This window comes from Tenrec ecaudatus, chromosome 6 (assembly GCF_050624435.1).
Source record: "Tenrec ecaudatus isolate mTenEca1 chromosome 6, mTenEca1.hap1, whole genome shotgun sequence".
Lineage (NCBI taxonomy): Eukaryota > Metazoa > Chordata > Mammalia > Afrosoricida > Tenrecidae > Tenrec > Tenrec ecaudatus.
This window is the reverse complement of record NC_134535.1, coordinates 17,301,115-17,320,569: the sequence shown is the minus strand read 5'-3', so window position 1 is coordinate 17,320,569 and position 19,455 is coordinate 17,301,115. Positions and strand designations below refer to the sequence as shown.

At 47.9% G+C, this 19,455-nt stretch overlaps 1 protein-coding gene across 2 annotated transcripts in view; it reads right to left on the bottom strand.

The window, feature by feature from the left end:
- The window catches only part of LARGE1 (LARGE xylosyl- and glucuronyltransferase 1), a 646,479-nt gene that overhangs the window by 30,518 nt on the left and 596,506 nt on the right, over positions 1-19,455 (bottom strand). For both annotated transcript variants that reach the window (XM_075551019.1, XM_075551018.1), the window contains one exon: positions 12,694-12,857. In XM_075551019.1, the coding sequence (XP_075407134.1) occupies positions 12,694-12,857 (164 nt within the window). The remainder of the gene's footprint in view (positions 1-12,693; positions 12,858-19,455) is intronic.

Here is a 19,455-nt window from a genome sequence, read left to right as displayed (position 1 = left end):
ATCTAGGATTTTCCATGATCCCACCTGTACCTCAGTTCATCTTTCGCAATATGGCAAGACTGTGCTTCTGAAGTGAGCTCTTTCTACCTTGAGAGTGGGAGGAGAGGGAGAGCAAGAGTAATTTTGAATGCTAACAGCATCTGCCAGTTGGTTATACTGTAATATTGAAAGCCATGCTTCTGGTATTTCAAATACCAGTGGGGTCACCTGTTAGGTAGCAAGATAGGGGGTGGTTCCTCTCCATGCCTAGGGGCCCCCTACAGAAAGTTGGAATCCGATAAAGGGCATGTGCCAACTCAGGCCCCGAGCCAGGGTGGGTGGTACACCTAGGTGGGCAGTATACCTGGATTGGCCCAATTTAGGCCAGGTGGGCTTAAATCAGCCAATGGGTCAACCAGTACTATCAACCATGCTTCCTAGAAGAAGGCCCTAAACAGCCGGAACCTGGAAATCACAGCCTTCGTTTCCATCTGCTCGTCCACCTTCCACTTGGCTGGGCCATGGTTCTGCCAGGCCGCGGTTTCTCTCTCTCTGGCCTCAAGCCACCATGTGTGGGTGTGCAGTGCCATGAGGGTGCTTGTGTTCAGTTACTGTAACACCTGAAATGGCTTCTGTCCTTTCTGAAAACCCACTGGGATCACAAACTAGGCTTCTGAGTGAATTCTTTCTCATGCAAAGCCAAGGACCAAGGCATTTCCCACCTGAGAAATCTAACATTATGGTACCATGACTTGGATCTATAAGGCTGAGGAAACAGCAGCTCAGCTGGACTTTAAAACTGCACTGAACGCAATTTGGAAAGGACACCAGCCTGGACCTTTCCTACTGTGGACATTGCTGGGACTGGGGATGGGGCCACGTGTAATGTATTTGGGAAGTCCCATTCCCTCTTGTCTGCCTTTCTATCTGTGCTTCCTATTTGCATATGGGGCTGTGGGCCCGCCTTTCTGTGCTTCCAGGGGCTTGCATGTTCTCCCCAGCCTCGCTTTCTGGGATGGGAGCGAAACACTGCAGCCGACAGTGTTGGTTCCTCAAAGCCTTTTTGATTTTCAGGAGTCTGCTGTGTGCCCCAGCCATCTAGTCGGCTGAGCACTCACACGCATAAACTTGTGGGTCTCTGCAGGACTCTTGCTTCCAGTGGCTGGCCCCCTGCTGCTCGACTAGGCCACATGCGGTGGCCACCATTTTCCTGGCATGTGCCTCTCCCCTCCCAGGCAAGGTGGTGTCGCCTAGGACAACAGACCACGTGACCTTGGCCAAGATGACGCTCACTGCTCCAACCATGTGGTGGGGGCAGTGCTTAGTGGGCTGGCTGCTCAGCACTGGGAACTAGGCCCACCTAGTCCTCCAGTGGTTGGACATACCTTTACCCCTTCCCTTTTGTTTTCTCTTGGTTTTACAAACAAGCTGCTGTAGCGTCCTGCCAGTGTACTCGTTTGGTTTTTTCCTACCAGCTGGTTTTCCATTGCTGAAGCCTCAGCCAAAGCCAAGCCCCTGGGTAACTGCTAATTGTCCTCTCTGAAGGCCTTTCAGAAATACTGCCTTCAGCATGTTCCTGGTACAGCTCTGCCGTAACAGTACATGTCCAACCAAAGATCTTAATTTCCTTAGAATGTTCCCTGAGCCCATTCACGGGCCTCTGCTCCCCTTCACAGGTTTGGAAGACTGCTCCTGCCCGGGTTCGCCTGTGAAAGCTATTGGAAGGCTACTCCCAGCAGTGGGCTCGCCTTCGGAGGCCCGGTGAATTACTCATGCCAGTAGTTCTCTCTGTGGGCCCTGGATGGTCACCCAAGTCGGTGGTCATTGCTTGCTGTCTAGAAAACAGTCGGGGCCCAGTTTGCCGGCAGAGACTGGGTCCCCGACCCCTCCCCTCGGGCAGGGAAACCCCCTCACGCGCTGAACCTGCAGCCACTGACCTTGAGGCATCAAGCTCTCGTGGCTTCTCTGCTGATTTTGTTTTCTAGATGGGGATTGGAGGATCTCTCCTCCATTATATCCTGTCCTTGCATTCTTCCCTGAACCCTGGCACCATTCACGGGTGAAACTGGGAGAGATGTTGCAGCCAGACCCCTCAGAAGTGGAGCACACAGACAAGCACCCCTGAGAGCTGTTGGGGGGGGGTGTGTTTCACTGCTACCCCAGGACAGATAAATGCTCCACAGAAAACCCTACCTTAGACCCCTCAGTCTTCAAGCCAGTATATGCTTGTACACCATTACCGTGTTTAAAGTGAACTAACACCCATGCCTGTCAGCCCTAAGATTTCCTCTTTCCTAAACTTCCTGTGACACTAACCCACACCTCCAAGGGCACTGCCATCTCACAGCCTTACCCCGATCTTACCTAAACTGTCTACCTGTTCTGTTTCCTCCAGAAGTTCTCAGGTTACCAGTGTCTCTGAACCAAAGGTGCCAGCTCCAGGATCACCAGATCTGGGACCACCCCAACCTCATCCATCGTGGGCCTTGAGTAGACAACCCCTTCAACAGAGTAGGAAGAGTGTGGACCCAGAGCTCCACACCATGTCCCTTTTTGCCAGCAGCAAGCAGCTAGAAATGTTGTCACCCAGTTCCCCAAAGATTTGGGTGCATACCCTTTCAGTGGGGAAATATTAGGTAGCAAGATAGGGGGTTGTTCCTCTCCATGCCTAGGGGCCCCCTATAGGAAGTTGGAAGCCAATAAAGGCTAAAGGGCATGCGCCAATTCAAGCCCCCAGCCAGGGAGGGCGGTATACCTAGGTGGGTGGTACACCTGGATTGGTCCAATTTAGGCCAGGTGGGCTTAAGTCAGCCCATGGGGTCAACCAGTACCATTGACTGTGGCTCGGCCGAGGTTCGGCTTGATGGCTGTGCTCTCTCTCTGGCCTGAGGCCACCATGTGTGGGTGTTCAGTGCCATGAGGGCGCCTGTGTTCAATTACTGTACCGTCTGAAACTGCTTCAGTCCTTTATGAAAACCCACTGGGATCACAAACCAGGCTTCCACGTGAATTCTTTCTCATGCAAAGCCAAGGACCGAGGCATTTCCCACCTGAGAAATCTAATACACCCGTGGTGGGCAGGGTCCAGCAGAGCTTCCATGCTAAGACAGACTACGAAGAATGACCTGATCTACCTCCAAAAATTAGCCAGTGAAAGCCTTTTGGCTCAAAAAAGGATCTTGTTCAGTCTAGGGCTGAACAATGACCCGTGGGCTTTGGAAGGTAACACACAACAGCTGTCACAGTAGACCTTTAACATCACGATGATCGTCAAGATGCCACAGGCGGGGCAGCGTTTCATTTGATACACCTGGTGTGTGGAAGCTGACTTGACAACACTAGAAATAACACTTTGTAATATGTGGAAATAATCATGGCTAGAGGGCATGGGGTTCAGGCAGAAATGTGTAGGCATGACGAGATGGCCCTCTCAATATTAGATTCTATCATTGATGTTGTCAACTGTCCAACATGAAAGAAACAAATATAGAAGCAATAAAGTGATGCCTTAATGCCTCAGACACTACAGATAATGTCAAAGCCCATAACGAAGCAGGACAAGATGGCTCAAGAAAGGGACCAAAAAATAAAGAAAATCAGAAAATTGTCCTGAGGAAGCTATGGCAATGGAACTACCCGATAAAGGATTTTAAAAGATGTATGTAGGATCAGCAAAGAGATTGAGGAAAACACAGACAAAACCAAGACAAACAGACAAAACTCCAGATTAATTCAGAAAAAAAAGAAAAAAAGACAAATCTTTTTTTAATTCAGAAAAACAGAAAAAAATACATTAGAAACTACATAAGAAAAGCAACTAAAAGTCCAGAAGATTAACAATAAAAATTCAGAAATGTAACAAATGGATACAGAAGCAGAATAAATGGGGGGAAAGAGTCAGCAAAATAGAGGATAAATTCCTTGATATTATTTTGACCACACAACAATTCGAAAAAAGAAGAAAAAATGATGTAGAGTACTGTCTTTGAAGATTTGCTGGCAGAAAACTTTAATATCATGAAAGAGGAGACTTTCATCCAAGAAGTTCAACCATCCCTTTTGATAGATCCCAAAAGGAAGTCACTAAGACGTACCATAATCAAACTTTCCAACGCCACAGACAGATGAAATAATTCTGAAAGCAATTTGTAAGAAATAAGATATCACTTACAATTGGGGCAATGATAAAGCTAAGTTTTGATCTGGGAAGGAACTGTGCAGGCAAGGAAGGAGGTAACAGGATGATAGATACAAAATCCTGAAAGATCGGTATTGCCAAGTAAAAATCATTTACTGTGCTAAATCACCTCGAGTATATTTAGGGAATTTATAAAAACCAGACTAACCCTAGGAGAACTCTTAAAGGGAATCCTTTGGACAGAGAAGCTGTGGCTCTCAACAACCTGAGCTTAAAACAGTCGACAGCTTCATCCAGATGCCAACCCAGGACTCTCAACACTAAAATAAAGCCAGAAGGAAACGGACGTCAACTTGTAATCAACAACAAGGGAGAATAAATGATGTAGTCATAAACCTTCCACAGGGAGAAAAAAAATCAAGGTAACACCAGGAAATCATACAGTGTTTTAAGATTAGTAGTGTAACGCTAAATCTTAGAATAATCACAAGGAAAATAAACCAGCTCACCAAAATAAGGAAAAAGGTGAAAAACTCAGTACACCAAAAATCAACAGCAACAAGAAAGGAAAGGGCAACTCACAAACAAAGACAACAGTTCAGAGAACTAAGCAAAATACAGATACAGTGAAAAGGACACATGCAAACACCCTAACAGCGACAGCAGCAAATTAATATCTACTGATTATCATACTAATTGCAAAAGGTTTGAATGTACCAGTCAAAGACAGAGTATAATTCATTTTTTTAAAGACTCATTAAACTGTCTACAAGAAATACATTCTAGACATAAGAACACAGATAGGCTGAAAATCAAAGGACGGGGGAAAATACATTAAGCAAACAGAAACCAAGAGGGAACAAGAGTGGTGATATTAATCTCTGCTAAAATAATGATTAAATCAAACTCCATCACCAGAGAAGAAGAAGGGTACTGTAAAATGATTGATTATGAGACAATCCACCAAGAGGACATAACCAATTAACTATTTATACTCCCAATGGTAGAATTCCAAAATACATACTAAGCAAAAATTTTAAAAAGGGACAGTTCTATAATAACAGGAGGCAAAAGAGACATTCGAAGGTCTCACTTTTGATGCTGGACAAAACAATGACAGCAATTAAACAAAGATACAGAAGATCTAAATAAGAGTGAATCAATTTGATCTCACACACACAGGACACTACTTTTAACAGCAACATCTTCTGCATGCAGTGACCATTTTTCAACATAGTTAATATTTTACGGCACAATACAAGCCTCAATAAATGCTTTAAAAATTCAAAATACTAAAAAGCCATCTTCTCTGATCACCACACTCAAAAAATAAAAAATCATCATCAGGAAGAACAAAGGGTAAATAAATGCTAGAAATGGAATAAAGTTGCAAACTGAAAAGCAAAACAAAAAAACGGAAACAATAAATTGAATCATGGAACACAGCTTCCACAAACCAGCTGCTCTTGGAACTCTGTGACAGCCACCACATGAGCAGTCCTGTCCTACCTGTCTAAATGATGACACATGGCCCAGGTGTCCCCAATGTCTCAGACAACCCCCAGAGAAGGGTTGCCTGGCTGCAGACAGCAGCGGACTGCAGATACTCGAATAAGCCCAGCAGAGAGCTGCAGAAGAAGCGCCCAGTGGAGCCGAAGCGGAACTCCTAAGCCACGGAATCTGGTTCCTTAGTATGTCAACGCTTAGAATCCCAACCTTCTATTGTCTTCCTGATCACAGTGATTGTTGCTCTAAGGTCCTAATGTTTGATAATTTGTTAAGCAACAATGGATAGCCAAAACACTATATAACCAGGCTTGATTACTAAATACAGGTAATTATACGAAGAGTCTGGCATAAAGCTAAAAATACAGCAGGCTCTTGGTATATGATAGCTGAATTTCCCAGCCTGGGTTCAGTTTTTGGCCGCTTGAATTTGCATTCATTCAACAAATATTTATTGCATATCTATCAGTAACCAGTAGCTGTTGAGTTGATTTTAACTCATGATAACCCCATGAATGTCAGAACAGAACCAGGTTCCACTGGGTTGTCAATGACGGACTTTTTCAGAAGTAGAAGGTTAGATTGTATTCAAGGAGCCTCTGGGTTAACTCGAACCAGCCTTCTGGTTGGCAATTAAACACGCTAGTCATCTTGTACTACTCAGGTCTCCGGAGTGTGTACTGTGGGCTGTGTACTGTACCAGGCACCAGAAAAAATAAGGCTCCTGTCCTCCTAAAACTTCCATTTGTTGGGGGAGCAAACAACCAAGCCAAACCAAGATACCTTTTAATGGGTCTAAGGCAGCAGTTCTCAGCCTGTAGGTCGTGACCCCTTTGGGGGTCAAATGACCCTTTCACAGGGGTCACCTGATTCATAACAGTAGCAAAATGACAGTGATGAAGTAGCTACAACAATAATTTTATGGTTGGGGCGGCGGGGGTGGGGGGCTCACCACCACATGAGGAACTGTATGAAAGGGTCGCGGCCTGAGGAAGGTTGAGAACACTGGTCTAAGGGATTCGAGAGGCAATGGAAAAGTGGAAGGAGACGAGACCCACCATGCGGGCTGCTCAAAGAAGGCAGATGTGAGGAGAGGGAGCTAGAGACCTACATAAGAAACCTGGCCTCTTGCGACTCCGGGGAGGAGAACTCTAGGAGGAAGGAAGAACTGAGGGTAAAAGCTGTATGTGGTCAGCCAACAGAAGAGGACCACTGGCCAGAAAATGGGTGAGTGATGGGCAGAATGGAAAAGGTGGACCGCCTAACATCAATAGCAAGGAGGGTGTAGGAGGCCTGGTAGGGCTTGATCAAGGGCAAGGTAACCAAGAGTAATTGTGGGTGTGAACAGGCCCAGGGACAAGGGAACAACAAGTGACCGAAAATCAATGGCGAGAAGGATGTAGGAGGTCCGGTAGGGCCTGCTCAAGGGCAATGCAACTGAGGAATTACTGAAAACCCAAATGAAAGTTGAACATGATGGTGGGCAACGAGAAAGGAGTCCCTCAATGAGATGGGTGGACACGACGGCTGGAGCAGTGGGCTCACGCACAATGCCAATCGTGGGGCTGGCGCAGGACTGGATAGTGTTTCGTTCTGTTGTACATGGGTCACTATGAGTCGGAACCCACTCGACGGCAAGTCACAACCTAACAAACGGGGACAGCCAGGAGGGAGGACAAGAGCTATTGCTGCAGGGACCCTGAGTTTTATGAAGGGTGGTGACAATTTGGAAACCCAGTGGCCATGGCTGCACAAAACCAGGAATGTAAGACATGTCACTGAGATGTCCCTGTACGCGGAGTTGAAACAGCAGATGTTTTCTTACATATTTTAACACGCGTGCAACAACAAATAAGCCAGTTTTTCCCAGGCCAGATGTCAGGAGGCTCTGGGCCGACCCTCTGGCTCAGACCCCTCACTCTCCCCACCATCGGGCAGGAGGCTGAGCACCTCCGAGGGCAGCTGAGCTGCCGGCTCACCGCGCCAGCCAACGCTCATTCCTTCTGAGCGGAAATCTAGAGGGAGCCGGCCCAGAGGCCCACGCGCCATTTCCCCTAATTGCTTGTGGCACTCACGTAGAGCCTACTTTTGACTCAAAGGTTTACAAACACACTTGGAATGTTTCTTAAATTAAAAATCAATCTAGCAGGCACCAGTCAGTGAGCTGCATCATAATTGGATGTGGACTATGAAGCAGAAGTGGCGGGCGGGATTTCTACCGTCTTCATTGGCTGGGGTGACCCTGTTAGATCAGTTTCCCTGTGTTCTGAGAAGCATCTCTCGAGCTGCCGTGGAATTACTTGGGTTCTCTGAGGGGCTGTCCGGATGGAGATGCTTGTCCCAACGTGTTAGGGGCCCTGTGTGTCTGCCGTGTTTGGGGATGTGTGTGCTTTGAAGGGAGGCCTCTGTGGTTAGGGTTGGCAGCTGATGTGCGTGGTGCTGGGACTTTTATTTATGTTGGCTGTGAGGGAAAAAAGAACTGGTGGCACGGTTGGTTAGGCGCTGAGCTGCCAACTGCAACGTTGGCGGTTCTAATCCACTAGCTGCTCTGAAGGAGAAAGGTGAGGCTGCCTGCTCCCGTAAATAGTAAATATTTAAAGTCTTGGAAACCCAGAGGGGCAGTTCAACTCTGCCTGCAGGATCACTGTGAGTTTGGAGCTACTTGAAGGCTTGGTTCGGTGAGGGAAGAAAAGATCCCACAGTGTCACATGCAGCTGAGGTCAGGGGGACAATGGAAGGGGAGGCTTGCTTACTCTGTTGTGTTTTGGGACGTGTGTACCGAAGGAGGAAGTGTACACATTCTTTTTCTATGTTGAAATTGGAAACTGCTGTTGTATATATATATCTGCAACAATAAAACCATGAAAGAAAATCCTCCTCATTTTTTTCTGTATTCTAGTTAGCAAATTCTATGACCAGTATTGAGGTGGAAAAGTCTGTCAGAGAGGGAAGCTAATGTTTAATTTCTTTTGGCACATGGGCTGAGTCATCCAGTGCTGCCTCAGCAGACAGAGCGCAGGCGAGCGCTGGAAGGACCAAAATTACTTTTTTCTTCAACTGAGGTAGAAAGTCTTAACGGGATCTTGGTTGTGTTGATTCTTTCCAGGAGTGCCCCTCTTCTTCTGGGATCTGCCTGTGATCCTTGGCCTCTGCCTGCCCACCGGCAGGTGTGTCTGTGTCTACGCTGCTTTTTTAAAATTCGGAAGCGATGAAGGTTAGGACCCACCTGATTTGGGGATTTAGGCTCATCTAATTAACATAGCTAAGGAAACACTATATTCCAAACAGCCCCCCTCCCATAGGTATAGGGGCCAGAACTGCAATACATATCTTCTGGGCCCACTGCTCAAGCCTTAACACACACCTACCATTTATGGAACATTATATAGTCTCTTATTGTATACAAAGGAGAAAGACGAGGTTTTCTACTCCAGTAAAGAGTTACAGTCTTGGAAACCCACAGGGCCAATTCTACCTTGTCCTATAAGGCCGTGCCGAGACGGTATCCACTCAATAACAGTGAGTTTTGAGTTATTGTATAGAAACCAGATATCAATCTGTAAATGAGACAATATTATCACCACTTCATAGATAAGTAAACGGAGGCTCAAAAAGGCTAACTTGCCCAACCCCATATAACTAGTAAGTGGTGCCACTCGGGTTTTGAACCCGGGATCCTCTTTCCCCGCTACACACATTCATAGCATCTCATTGGCTGCAAGTCCTTTCGGATTCATAGCAGCCCATGTGGGAGAATAGAACTGCCACCCATGAGTTTTCTAGGAACAGAGCCCTGGTGGTGTAGTGGTTATGCGTTGAACTGGTACTGTTAGCAGTTCAGAACCACCAGCAGCTCTGCAGGAGAAAGACGAGGCTTTCTACTTCTGTAAAGAGTTACAGTCTCAGAAACTCACAGGGGAAAGTTCTACCCTGTCTGATAGGGTTGCTATGAGTTGGAATCAACTCGATGACATAAGAGTTTGGTTTTGTTTCTTTTAATCTTTACAGAAGCAGAGCTTCCTCCTATGGGACACAAGTTAAGTTCAATCTAACAACCCTTTGGTTATCCACTTTGCCACCCAAACTCACTGCTGTCGAGTTGATGCCAATTCATAGCAAGCCTCTACAGCATTTCCGAGGCTGAAATCTTTGTGGGATCAGTGGTCCATCCCTCTCCTGTAGAGTGGATGGTGGGTCTAAACCACCCGCATTGTGGCTCACAGGCTAATGCTTACCTGACGGCCCCCTCCTACCATCTTGCCTAATTATCTTTCCCAAACACCTACCTGGCACAGTGGTGCCATAGCTAAGGCATTTGTATCTAGTGAGGGCGTTCTGGATGTCAAGTAAATGCCAAGGCATTTCACAAAGTCTTTCTCATAAAACCCCACCTACGACCTTATTAGAGACAGGTACTCTCTGGCCTTTCTTAGAGGAGAAAACAGATACCCAAAGATGTGAGGGGACTGCCTGAGAGCACCAGCCGAGGAGAGACCTAGCTGGTCAGACCTGCTGCCCGGGCTGCTGGTACCCGCGTCTACTGACTGTCCACTGAGCACCACCAAGGTGATGGCCTGAGCCAGTAGCGGTCACGTTTGAAAGTCTACCAGTGCTAACTACTGGTAGGTATTGTCTCATTGGATCTTTCCAGTGACCTGGGAAGGCTGCTATTTTCATTCCCACTCTCAGATTCCAGGTGAAATGGAGGACGTAACTTGCCCAAATTCCAAACATAATGTGGGAGGGTCCCAAACGTAGCACAGCATGGACTGCTTTTATGTGGTATAGTGGGTGCATGAGTGGGTGCAAGGTTAGCAGTTTAAAACCACTGGCTGCTCCTTACTAAAAATATGGGGCTTTCTACTCCCATAACGAGTTGCAGGAGAGAGAGAGAGAGAGAGAGAGAGAGAGAGAGAGAGAGAGAGAGAAACATCCTGGCCCACCAAACTTTGAGGACAACTTTCCTGCTCGGAGCAGCCAATGCACAGAGAGGACTTCAGGGTCCGCCTTACCTCAAGACATGCTGTCCCCTTACTGATCCACGGTGCTAAGGGGAACAGCACCGGAGACACAGTGTGGGAATTGTTCCCGGTTGGAACCCGCCCCCCACCCCACCACACAGAGCAGCAAGGGGAGCAAAGCAACAAAGGCCCAGAGGAATTCTGAAAATAGAATTTGGACTCAGGGAGCAGGTCTTGGCACTGCATGAGACCCAATTGGAAAACATTCATAAGGGGCAGTTGACAGACCTGGAATTCTTCATAGGGTATTTTTCTTCTTCCCTTTTAAAAATGTCTATCTATATAAGAAAGGCAAGATAAACAATCCCGAGGAGAAAACAATGGGATGGATGGTGCCAGGGGAACAGGGGAGAGGAGAAGGTGGAGGAAAGGGAGTGGGGAGCCAAAAAACCCAGGAACAAGGGAACAACAAGAGATCTAAAATCGATGGCAAGGAGAGCATAGAATGCCTGGTAGGGTTCTATCAAGTGCAGTGTAGCTAAGAGGAAGTACAGAGGGAAGAATCAGGATTGACCATGACAGAGGGACAGGAGGAAAGTAAAAGGAAATAGAGGAAAGAACTAGGAGACAAAAGACATTTATAGAGGTATAAACATAGGCATGTACATCTGTAAATATATATAACGATAGGGATATAAGTCTATGTACATATATTTATAGGTTAAGTATTTAGGTAGCAGACAGATATTGGGCCTCTACTCAAGTCCTCCCTCAATGCAAGAACACTTTGTTCTAATAACCTGGCACTCTGTGTGCTCAACTTTCCAACATGATGGCTGAAGTCAAAATGGGTGCATAAGCAAATGTGCTGAAGGAGGCTGATGGTGCCTGGCTATTATAAGATATAGCATCTTGGGTCTTAAAGGCTTGAAAATAGATGGCCATCTAGCAGGGAATCAACAAAGCCCACATGGAAGAAGCACACCAACCCATGTGATCCCAAGGTGTTGACGGGATTAGACATCAGGCATCAGAAGACCCCAAACCCACTGTAGACAATTGGACATCCCCTCACAAAGAAGGGACGAGCTAGCCATGGTGCAGTATAGTACCGACAAAACACACAACAGTCCTCTAGTTCTTTAACGATTCCTCCTCCTACCCCCACACACATTACCATGACTCCAGTTCTATCTGACAAATTTGGATAAAGCAGAGCATGTACACTGCTATAGATAAGAGTTCTCAACACACAGAATCCAGGACAGATAAATCCCTCAGGACCAATATTGAAAGTAGCAATAGCATGAGGGTAGGGGGAAAAGTGGGGGGAGAAGGGAGAAAGGAGGAACCGATGGATGTACAACCCCCCTTGGGGGAAGGAGATGAACAACAGAAACATGGGTGAAGGAAGACAGCAACGGTATAAAATATGAAAATAATAATACTTTATAAATAATCAAGGGTTCATGAGGGTGGGAACGTGGAGGAGGGAGGGAAAAAAATGAGGAGCTGATATCAAAGACTCAAGTAGAAAGAAAATGTTTTAGAAATTATGATGGCAACATATGTAACTGCTTGATACAATTGATGTATAGATTGTTATAAGAGCTGTAAGAGCCTCCAATAAATGATGTATTTATTAAGAAATTTTTTAGCAAGAGTTTTGTCTCAGAAACACACAGGGGCTGTCCTATCCTGTCCTATAGGGTCGCTAAGAGTTGGCATGGGCTCGGTAGCAGTGAGTTTGCATGGCTGAGAGCCCCTTCCTTCATTTGTCCCTTCTCCAGTGACCCACGCCTACTGATAGCTGGCATTTATTGAGCACTTATTATGTGCCAGGCTCAAACCAAACGACAATAATGAGGACAGAATACCGGGCAGGGTTGTGGTCGGCTGTGCCCTGGGTCACTTTTGAGCTGGAACTCATTCCGTGGCACCTCACAACGCTGACACAGAAACTGCAGGCAGTCATTTCTCGTGGTGGCTGAGGTTTGCGGCGGCCTGTTTCCCTACACTACACCCCGGCTCCCATCGATAGTCCCGGCCTGAGAGGCTGGTCCTCTTGCATCCCATGAGAGCAGTGGGGAGGGGCCCCCGCTGCCTGACCTGTCCATGGAGAGCTGGGCGACCAGCGTCACGTCCGTGTTGTCGGCCGCGGGCTCATCCTCGTAGTGCAGGAAGTACAGGTGGGTCCGGTGGACGGTGAACCGCTCCCGACGGAACTCGTAGCACAGGTCATCCTCGTCCAGCTCCGAGAGCTGCTTCTGGAGCTGAAAGAGAGAGAGTCCATGAGAACGGGGAGATGAGCGCGAGGCGTGCAAGGGGCCCATCCACAGGGCCCTGGCCACCATGGAGCTCATCAATGACTGGCACACCGTCTCTGGGTGACCAAGGTAGAAGGAGATGGTCACGCTGTTCATTGCACATCGAAATACAGACTTCACGTGGCAGTGAGGGAGGGCACGGTGCCCATCACCTGAGAAGCGAGCCCCGGGTCGCTGAAAACAGTGGCAGAGGCTTTGCTGACCAACCCTCATTACGACCAAGAAAAAGTGCTTTCCCAGGCAACATGGACAAGCAACTCCATCACACAGGAGGACCCGTCAGGGGCAGGGAGGGGTGTGTGCATGGGAGGAGCCATCACCGGGTGGGGCACCACCTCTGTGGACCACGCACATCTCTCTGCCTCAAGTTACAGGTTTCGGTCTGCAAGCCCGGCCCTGGTGAGGGCGCCTGCAGCTGCTCACAGAAAGGCTGGCATTTCAGACCCACCAGCAGGCAGTTTCGTGGGCGAACAGACGCCGTGGATGGCTCCCATTCAGATTACAGCCTAGCCACCCCCTGGGGGTTGCATGCAAGACCACCCCTGAAGAACAGCAAAACCAACACCTACACAAAAATGCCCCGTTCTCCTTTCACGTCATCTAAATTTAAGTAGTGCGCCGGGCAGCACCCTGCTAAATTCTAACTCTGCCCACCTCATGTCCTTAGCCTGTTTGTAGAAGCCTCTCCACCCCAAAGAGGAAACAGATGGGACTAACCTGTCAATCGGAAACTACTGGATCCCCGTCTCAGGGCCAAACCCCCCTCTAACAAGGCAAGGCCCTCTGACACCCTGTCTTACAGATGAAGGCACTGAGCCTGAAGAAGTGAAGTGACTTGGTGACAAAGGAGCCTGTGCAGACAGAGAGCAGGCCTGTGGGTGGGATGGGACCGTTAACAGACAGGGAGAGAACCTTCTGGGATGAGAAAACAAAACCAAGCCAACTCACCGCCTTCGGGTTGATTCTGTCTTATGGCACCCTCACAGGGGAGTGCAGAACTGCCCCTGTGGGTTTCCCAGCCTACAGATCTGTATTGGAGGAGAAAGCCTCATCTTTCATCCAAGGAAATGGCCGGTTGTTTTGAACTTCTGACCTTGCCGTTAGCAGGCCAATATGGAACTCATTAGGCCACCAAGGATAGGAATGTTTCATTTCATGATTTGGGGGCAAGGGGAGCCCTTATGTGCTGGGCTGTTCACCACACGATGAGCAGTTTAAAACCATGACCTGCTCTGTGGGAGAAAGGCATGGCTTTCTGCTCGCACAAAGAGTTACGGCCTTGGAAACCCCTAAGGGCAGTTCTGCCCTGTCCTACAGCGTCCCTACGAGTTGGAATTGACTTGATCGACAGCAGTGAGTTTGTTTTTAACATGCTGTATGCACCGTGGCATGCTCTTAGACTGGGTGGAGGACTCATTCCGTGTACATTATATTTCAGTATTCTCAACTTCCCTCCTAGGCAGACTGTGATGACTTTTCCGTGGCTGTGATGTTGGAAACTGTACTTCTGGTATTTCAAATGCCAGCAGAGGTGGGCAGGTTTCAGTAGTGAGTCCAAACTAAGACTAGGAAGAAAGACTTGGTGATCTACTTCAAAGAAATTAAAGTAACTGAATTGGCCAGTGACAACGATAGGGAGGGATGACTTCGGAGCACTGTCAGATAGACGGTTGGAAGATGAGCTGCTCGGGTTGAAGTTCACTCAAACTCTGACTGGGAAGAGGGACGCCATGCAATGGCACAATTATCACAGATGAGTCACTCAACGTCACACAGGTGTTCCCAATACTCTTTGGGTTCCATCAGCCTTGCCCATCCAGTCATGCCATCGTGCTGGAAAGAGATCACCACTTACGTGGCTGGAGATGCATACCTGGCAGAAAGCAGGAGGGCATTTTCTCAAGAAGGCATTTCTGTGTTTAAAAATCTCCAAACCAAGAGTGCAATAATCAACAAGAAAAACAACAACAACCACAAAACCCCCACGTGACCTTGCTTCTGTGTAACTGCACATCCATTCAGACCTTCGCCTCAATCGCAGTGGTTCTCAACCTTCCTAATGCCGTTAACGTTTGATACAGTTCCTCATGTTGTGGTGATCTCCAACCAGATAATTATTTTCGTTGCTACTTCATCACTGTCATTTTGCTACTGTTATGAATCAGGCAACCCCTGTGAAAGGGTCCTTTGACCCCCAAAGGGGTCTCAACCCACAGGTTGAGAACCGCTGGATTAAACTCTGGCTCAGTTTCTCAATCCCTGAGTAGTAGACACAATTGTATTCTTTGCCCCAGTTCTTCACCAATCCCCATATCCTTATCCCAAGCAATACAGTTTTGCAGTCACCCTTATTGAAGAGGCAGTCTGCCTCCCTGTCCCTGGAATCTGGGCTGCCGTATGGTTTGTTTCGACGAATAGAATGCCAGGGAAGTAATGTCATGTCCCTCTGAAGGCTTGGCCTTGAGTAGATTGCTACATTTCTTGACCCTCTACCAGTACCATAAGAAGATTCCTAGACTGGGCTGCTGGGGTGGGCTGAGCCCCCCTCCCCTTGCCCCTGCACTGTACCAGCCAGAAGCCAGATGCTTGCAGTCACACGCAGGATTTAAACTCTGAGTGTCTCGGTAGCCATTGCTTGCTGTAGGCCTCTGAGGGTTGGTGGGTTTTGAGGTAACGGTCCTGATGTTATTGTGATGGGTGCTTATTCAGAGTGACCCCATGGTTTACAAAGTCGAACTACCTCATAGTGCTGTCTAAGCCACAGTTTCCCCCCCAACAGTTTTATTGGCATATAATTCAAATATGGAATCAAAAGTCTAATCACATGAAGAAGAGCTGAACAATCATCACCACCTTCTTGCACTCATTCTTATCAGCACCCCCTTTCCCTGCACAGCCCTGCCATACCTGCAAAGAGCCATGAATCCAGTTACTGTCTCTATCGACTTACCTGTCCTGGATTTCAGATATAGAAAAACATTAAACACACTAACTAAACAAGAATTAAAAAGTAAACCAAATAAAAACCTCAATGGAAAAGAAAGCAGAAGTATTAAAAGCTAGACCGAATCTCGATGTGTCATAAGGGCGATCACATGCCAGGCTGCTAAATGTTAACCTGACTGCATCTGCCCTCATTCCCTTTCCACTCCCTGGCCCGCGGTCAGAGGGGATTCGCCTGGGGCTTAATCCATGTATGTCCTGCCACTCCTCCACTTAAAAGCATTTTTTAAAAAACTGAAACAGCTTTCAAATGAGTCAAATGGGAGAGCAAATGAAAAGATAGTACATTTTGGCTTAACTCGGTTGGCCATAATCAACTTTGCAATGGTCTCTGTCCGAGAACGGATTACTCACATCCCTGAACTACGACTGGAGGGGATTCCATGGAGGTTTAATCCACGTGTGGATGCTGCAACTAGATTTGGGGTTTCTACTGTCATCCATGGTGTGCCTTCCTCACACCAGGTGTTCACAGTCTAACCTCTGATGCCATTCCCTCCTGTAGATTTGGATTACATTATTTACAATCCTTGGATCACGCAGGCTGGTGCGCTTCTTTCCTGTGGACTTATTTGATGCCTCACTTAGCACCATCACAACTTAGAGGGCTGCTTGTTTGAAAACAAGCCTTTCAGACACCAGACATGACTCTTTATGACAAGTGGGCACCATCTAGTTTCTTCAGTACACTTTGCTATAGCACCTGTATCTTCAGTGAACTCTTCATGAGGGTGAGCATCAAGCAGAGCCATGTCAGAAGAACTAATCGTTCTTAGATTGGAGCTAGAATTAAGAACAAGCTCCAAATCCATTCATGCATCTATGGTTTATATATGTCTCTGGTCTACCTCAAAGACATCGTTGTGATTTTATATTAGAGAACATTATCACTCAGCCCCCCAAAATCCATGTATTGTAGGCATGATTCTTGTACGTGTGATTCTTTTTGCACATAGAGTTTTCTCTGTTATGTTCATTAGATCATACCAGAAGGATGGGTCCTACATCTAATCACTTCTGGGTAGGTGTCAAGTGAGGACTGTCTAAGATCCAAGGAATTGCAAGAAACGCTGAGGCTGTTGACGAGGGAGGGCCAATAATGCAGAGGCCCGGGGGGCTTGGATGTTCAGCCTTCAGACAGTAAAACAACAAACTTCTGTTTGGGAAAGCTGCTCATATGTGGCCTTGATGTTCCAGCAGCTCAAGGTCACCAAGACCAGGTCAGAGAACAAACATGCATGGCAAAAGCAGGGATTTGGTTTTGTTTAGCATGTGACAGAGGGCGTGGCTTCCAGTTCCACAATGAGAGGAGAGTGCTTGAGGAGGGGTGTGTGTGTGTATAGGCATCTGTGTGTGAGAGGATGAGTGTGGGGGGCAGTGTGTGTGTGGAGAGCAAAGGTCTTTCTCGGAGGAGGCTTCAATAAGAAGTTTCTCTTCATCACGTGAAAGACAAGTCAACGTCAAGAACAGGAGAAACCCGTGTGTGGGTCGGGGTGGGGGGCAGGCAGGGGGCTCTCATCTCTCCCCAGCACTCACCCCACCCTCACACATCGCCATCTCGAGAATGAGTCAGGGAAACATGGCATTCCCAGTTGTTATGAAGTGAACGGTGCGCCTTCCCCCAACACCCAAATCCGTGTTGGAGTCCTGTTGCCTGTCCCTGAGGGTGTAAGCCTATTCGGGAAGAGGGGTTTTGCTACGTGAATGAGGTCACAGCAGTGTCCCAAATGCTATCACTTCTGAGCGACATGAGAGGAAGCAGCACAGGTGAGGAGACAAGCCAGCAGGAACGGGGTCGGGGAGGAGACAGATGGCCTTTGGACATTGCCCAGGAGTGGCGGATCAACACAGGGGCAACAGAAGCTAAAGGACATAAGGAGTTTCCTCTGGAGCCCCCAGACAGAGCAGTCCCCGATCCTGGTACCCTGCATTTGGTTAGCTCCTCCTGAACTTCAAGAAAATAGATTCCTGTTATGTAAGTCTCCCATGTATGGAATTTCTGTTGGAATAGCAGTAGATCACAAAGACACGTCAATGCCTCCAGGAGCCATCTTCTAGCAAGCATCCATACCGTGGGCTCTTAAAGGCAGGGCTGTATCCTGTTCATCTTTGAATCCCCTGAACCAAGCCTATCGAGGCAGAGCATCCTATAGGCTCAACGAGCCTCAACTGAGTGCACTTGGGGTCGGCATGGCCACTGAAGAATGCTTTCTGAACAACCCAAGCATGGCCTGCCCCAGTAAGAAGGGTCTACCAGTGGTCCAGGGAGGAAAGCAGCCTCTACGAAGTTCATCGTACCAACAATGCGTGTCATTCACATTCCAAACTTACCTGTAGCCATCAGGTCTTGGGAGCACTTTATACTGTAGAAAACATAACAGCGGTGGTGCCAGCAGACTTTGTCCACTTTAACTCTTGGCCAATCAGATGGTGGGTGCAGTGAAATTGCTTGGTGTGGCTCAACTATCCAAGCGCAGGCAAATCAGGTGTGGAGGTCTCTAACTTGGGGACTGGACAGGTTTGCTACTCGGCCAGGTATAAAAATGAGCCATCTCAGAAGTAGGAACACAGGAAATACCTTGACCATTAGAAAGAAGAGCCTCCAGCTGAGCAAGTGCTAAATCCCTACCTGAAGTGGTGGAGAAATCAGAGGCACCAGAGGCTGCAGCGCGGAGACCACGAGACAGAGCAGAGGAGCAGCACTGAGACCATGAGACCACACACCAGCTCATGGAGCAAAGGACGTTGATTCCCTTTGCCAGGAGTCTGGCTTGTTGAGCGGGGTATCCTTTGAGCGTTTATCAGCACTACGGGAACGTTGTAATACTTGCCTGAAGTGGGCAGAAGCCAAGGGACTTTGTGGTTAAGGGACTGAGGGCCATACTGACCAGCAGGGCTCAAAAAAGACATTGCTGCCGACACAGGACTGCGCCCTGCAGTTGTCTGGTCTTGACCTGTGGTAACCTGTCAGCTTCCCTAATAACCCTGCTCCCATAATCAGGGGCACTGTCTGAGTTCTGTATGGCCATTGAACCCAGCCAAGAAGTAGGGCGCCTTGGCAGGGATGGGTAATGTCAGACTAGGATAAAGAAGGATGGAGGGTGGAGGCAGGTCTGGCCTCTGTCTTGTGGCCATCAGCCTTATGCTGGTGTGGAGTTCGAGTCGTCTTCCCCCTTGGGTGTCCAGAGGTGGTCAGACGTAGTACCCACGTCATCTTCCTCAGATGCTATTGAGGGTGCGGTCCATATTCTTGGCCATAATTCCCATGAAGAGTCCCCTCAACTGCCAGAAGAACAAGAGAATCTGCCTCGAAAGAAGTACAGCCAGAAGGCTCCTTAGAGGCAAGGATGGGAGACTGCACCTCACATACTCTGGACATGTCAGGAGAGCCCAGTCCCTGGAGAAGGACAGCATGCTTGGGAAAGCAGAGACCGTGAAAAGGAAGAAGGCCTTCAGGGAGATGGTTTGACACAGTGGCGGCCACAAGGGGCTCAAACATACCAACAAATGTCAGGACGGGGCAGGACCGGGCGGGGTTTCA